A 4,170-nucleotide genomic window follows, 5' to 3' on the forward strand; every position below is an offset into this window, starting at 1 on the left:
AATAAATTTTTATTGTCATATAGATCTTAAATTGTTAAAAATGTATCACTTTATTCTTCTGTTGTGTATGAAATTGCTTATTGTTTCCAAGTTAAAAGGAATTTTAGATACCCAAAACTTAGAAGCTAACTTACAGAACAGTTTTTACCAAATATGGAGATTAAATACAAAAATACTAAGTATAAAAAATTTAAATAGACTTTGAAATGTTTTGTTTTTTTTTTTCTTCACTTGATCTATACTTAAAAGCTACATTTATCTTTGAAGGAAAAATATTAAACAAATTTTGATTTAAGACTAGTTTTAAAACAAATTGGACCACCTGAGAATTCAGTAACTAATGGTGGTGGAGGTAATTGAGTAGAGAGTTGGAGATAAACTTTAACACTTCAACTAGTAAGGAAGTGAAAAATCTGAATTCTTGATTGGTTATATTGGAACATTAAATTATTTAAGACAAGTAATGTTTTTACCCAAATAATATGAAAAATAACTGCAATTGCTGCCCACATGCTTATTTGTAAGTGATGGTAGCATTCATTTAACAAATATTTATTGGATATTTACTAGGGGCAGGCATTATTCTGACAGTTGATACTATACAGTAAATAGGACAAAAGCCCTGCCTTTTGTAACTTTCATTTTAACTTTTTTTCCTACGTTTGTAATGTTTTGGTTTTATTGGTGGTATGAAATCCTTCCCTAAAATAGAGAGTTGAATTCACTTATCTGAGGAGGTTTGGGTATATGCAATTTTCATTATCTTAAGTTACTAAAGTATTTTTATTTTCTTCAGCATATGAAACACTCTCAGATGCTAATAGGCGAAAAGAGTATGATACACTTGGACACAATGCTTTTACTAATGGTAAAGGACAAAGAGGTAACGGAAGTCCTTTTGAGCAATCATTTAACTTCAATTTTGATGACTTATTTAAAGACTTTGGGTTTTTTGGTCAAAACCAAAACACTCGGTCCAAGAAGCATTTTGAGAATCACTTCCAGACACGCCAGGATGGTTCCAGTAGACAAAGACATCATTTCCAGGAGTTTTCTTTTGGAGGTGGACTGTTTGATGACATGTTTGAAGATATGGAGAAAATGTTTTCTTTTAGTGGTTTTGACACCAATCGGCATACAGTACAGACTGAAAATAGATTCCACGGATCTAGCAAGCACTGCAGGACTGTCACTCAACGAAGAGGAAATATGGTTACTACATACACTGACTGTTCAGGACAGTAGTTCACTATTTTCTGTTCTCACTAAAGCCAACTAGTTGACTTTTCTTCAATACCCTTTGATGCAAAACAATTTTCTGTGAACTATTTTGACAAGTGCATGATTTCACTTAACTTGATATAGATATTAAATGTATTTAAATGTTTTTGACAAATTCAGCAACACTCAGTAGAAAATAGCTAATTATTAATTTCCCTGATAGGAAAGATTCTTTAAAAAAGATACTATAATTCTGCCTGGTCTTTTTTCTCTACTTGCCCTTGGGCTTACTTGCGTGGCCAGTTTTATTACCAAGAAAAGATTGAGTTTGCCTGATATATTTAAAGGTTAAACTTTGAAACTTATTGTAGATTTAAATTGTGTGAACTTGAATGGTTTTTTGCAGTGAAACCTTTGCTAATTTAAAATTGCATGCTCTGCGGCATCTCTGATTTGGGTTGCTAAATGTACACGAAACTGTAATTGAGTCATTCAGCAAAGGATAGCAGTATCTTTCCACTGAAAACTTTAGAAAGGCATGATTTAATATTTACCACAGAACCATACCTTTCTGCAGTAAAATTGGAGTAAGTGAAATGATCGGATTGCTCATAGCCATTTGGCTGAAAGAAAGTTGAAAACTTTTGAAATATTACCAAGAGATTGTTACATGCTTGGTCCCTGGCTGATGATTTTGTAGTGTTGAAATCATAGCTAATTTATATATCATTTCACATTTCTTTCTTTGTTGTTGGCGCTCTAAGTCTTATATGGATTTATGTATTTTTTATGTGTGTGTGGTTCCTCTTCTTTGCACTCATCTTTATCTAGAGATTGACTAATACCTCATTCTGTTTGTAAAAACAGCCAGTAATTTCTGTGCAACCTTATTATGTGCAATATTTTTAAATCCTAAGAAATGTGTGCTTTTGTTTTCATATAGACTTATTTCTTTAGTTCAGCACTTTTTGCATTATACTCCATACGAGTATTAATCCTATGGATACATACTAAAACTAGTAAATGTCTCATACAACATTGTGTGTGAGTGAGAGAAATATAATATTTACAATATGATGTTCTTGGTTTTCATTTTATTGTTAAAAGTTTATTCTGCAATTTTAGAGCTATGGAGGCTATATAAACAATGGGGCTGCTTATGCTGACCATAGACCATATTCCAAAAGTTACTTTTGACTAACCTGAAAACCCTGATAGAGCCTTGTTTGTTTGACATTTGGTAATTTCTCTTACTTTCTTATCATCCTCCTTCCCTCACGAATTTTGGTAGCTCAAAGATTTTGTTAATTATAATTTTGTTGTATTTGCTTGCTAGGAGCAAGTATTCTTTCCTCTTTTAGGCCTCATTGGGGAAAAGATGAGACATTGCATAAAGCTATATTTGTTGATTATAATCTTTAATTTGAAAACTCTGAAGAAGATGAAATTATTCTATTAAATCTATATATCTAAATTATTTTCTGGAAGGTATACTTACTGATTTTGTTTGATAATCAGAAAATAGCCATACCTTGAATTTTGGACTAAAGATCATCTGTATCCTATCAATAGAACAAACAAGGCAAGAAAAAATATTTTTCAAGTCAGGATTAACTTTATATTATTAGCATCTGTCCCCTTTTTCTTTAGGGCCTGACTATTCCTTGTTTTTCCCATTCTGAACATGTATTTGAACCCCCTCTTTCTCTTTCTCTTTCTTTCTCTTTCTTTTTCTCTTTCTCTCTCTTTTTAAAAAAATCTCCCTTTTGAGCCTTTTGCATAATTTTTGCAAGGAAAAAATGGACCCTGAGTCATTACGCACTTAAGGTACAAACTAAATATCAAAAAGATACATAGGTAATGTAAGGGTGTATGTGGTGTGTGTGCTTGTGTGGCTTGATGGATAAGGTACTGGAAATTAGACCAGTAATCAACATAGAAGTTTCCGCCATAACTTATACTTTTTCTTCTGTACTTAAAAAATGACCAATGCAGTAGCTTAATCTATACTTCCTACACAAATCAACACATGAAATCTGTCAGTCTCTTTTTTGCTTCTAGGCAAAACAGTAATATATATATAAAATATATTTTATATATTTATATATATAAAACATGACTTTTAGTCTTTGTCTTGAACACATTTCTGTAATTCTTCAAGTTTTTTGGATTGAATATGTCTTGAATTGGATGCTATAGGGCATATAGTAGACATGAGATTTTTTTTGGTGCTCTAGAATTGGTATAATTAACTCCTGATCTGATGGTTGATCTTAGGCAATTTTTGTGCTGTGAATTTCAGTTTCAATTCTGAGATTAGTTCTGTGAAAATTCAGGTTGCCCAAGGACAACTAAAAATGTGTACATTCCTGGAGTTACTTTAATTTTCTGAAATGGAAGTTTGTTTAGCAATTAAAAGAACACACTGGGGGAAAAAGAGAACATTGCCAAACAGCATAAAGAAGATACTGGTACCACTAGTAGGTTTCTAAAGTTTTATATATTAATGTTAATGCTGGTCCCTTCAATTCCAGATGAGAGGTTGAATATAATCAGCCAGCCATGATTGTTTCCCCTCTCTCTTGGTTCCAATGGCAGATGATATAAGAGTGAAGCCATAAAAATGCTTGGAAAACAAGAGGAGTTTTGAGATAGTCCAGGAAGGTATAAAGCAGAACGAATTGGATTGAGAGAAAAATCAAATAACCACAGCCAAGGTATCCTGGAGAAGTTTTAAGGCTCAGATTTGGGTGGGTGGGGATGGGAGGAGACAAAGAGAAGGAATGGGCCAATCCTCAATCGTGCTAATTCATTAAAAATTGCATTGGGTCACCCCCCCCCCAACCTTCTTTCTTCCAGCTAAACTGTTACTGAGATAGCTTTTAGGCTTTACCCATAGGTAAGCCCTAAGGGTAAAGCCTAAGAGAATAAGTCTTCAAAGATACAGAT

The 4,170-nt window shown here is 32.8% G+C and overlaps 1 protein-coding gene across 4 annotated transcripts in view; it reads left to right on the top strand.

The window, feature by feature from the left end:
- LOC111147271 (DnaJ heat shock protein family (Hsp40) member B9) overlaps positions 1-2,298 on the top strand; it is a 5,905-nt gene extending 3,607 nt beyond the window's left edge. For all 4 annotated transcript variants that reach the window (XM_022503215.1, XM_022503214.1, XM_022503213.1 and 1 more), the window contains one exon: positions 797-2,298. In XM_022503215.1, the coding sequence (XP_022358923.1) occupies positions 797-1,245 (449 nt within the window). In that variant the 3' untranslated portion in view covers positions 1,246-2,298. The remainder of the gene's footprint in view (positions 1-796) is intronic.
- Positions 2,299-4,170: the final 1,872 nt, after the last annotated feature.

Source organism: Enhydra lutris, unplaced genomic scaffold (genome assembly GCF_002288905.1).
Source record: "Enhydra lutris kenyoni isolate GAN:26980312 unplaced genomic scaffold, ASM228890v2 scaffoldscaffold16, whole genome shotgun sequence".
Classification (NCBI taxonomy): Eukaryota; Metazoa; Chordata; class Mammalia; order Carnivora; family Mustelidae; genus Enhydra; species Enhydra lutris.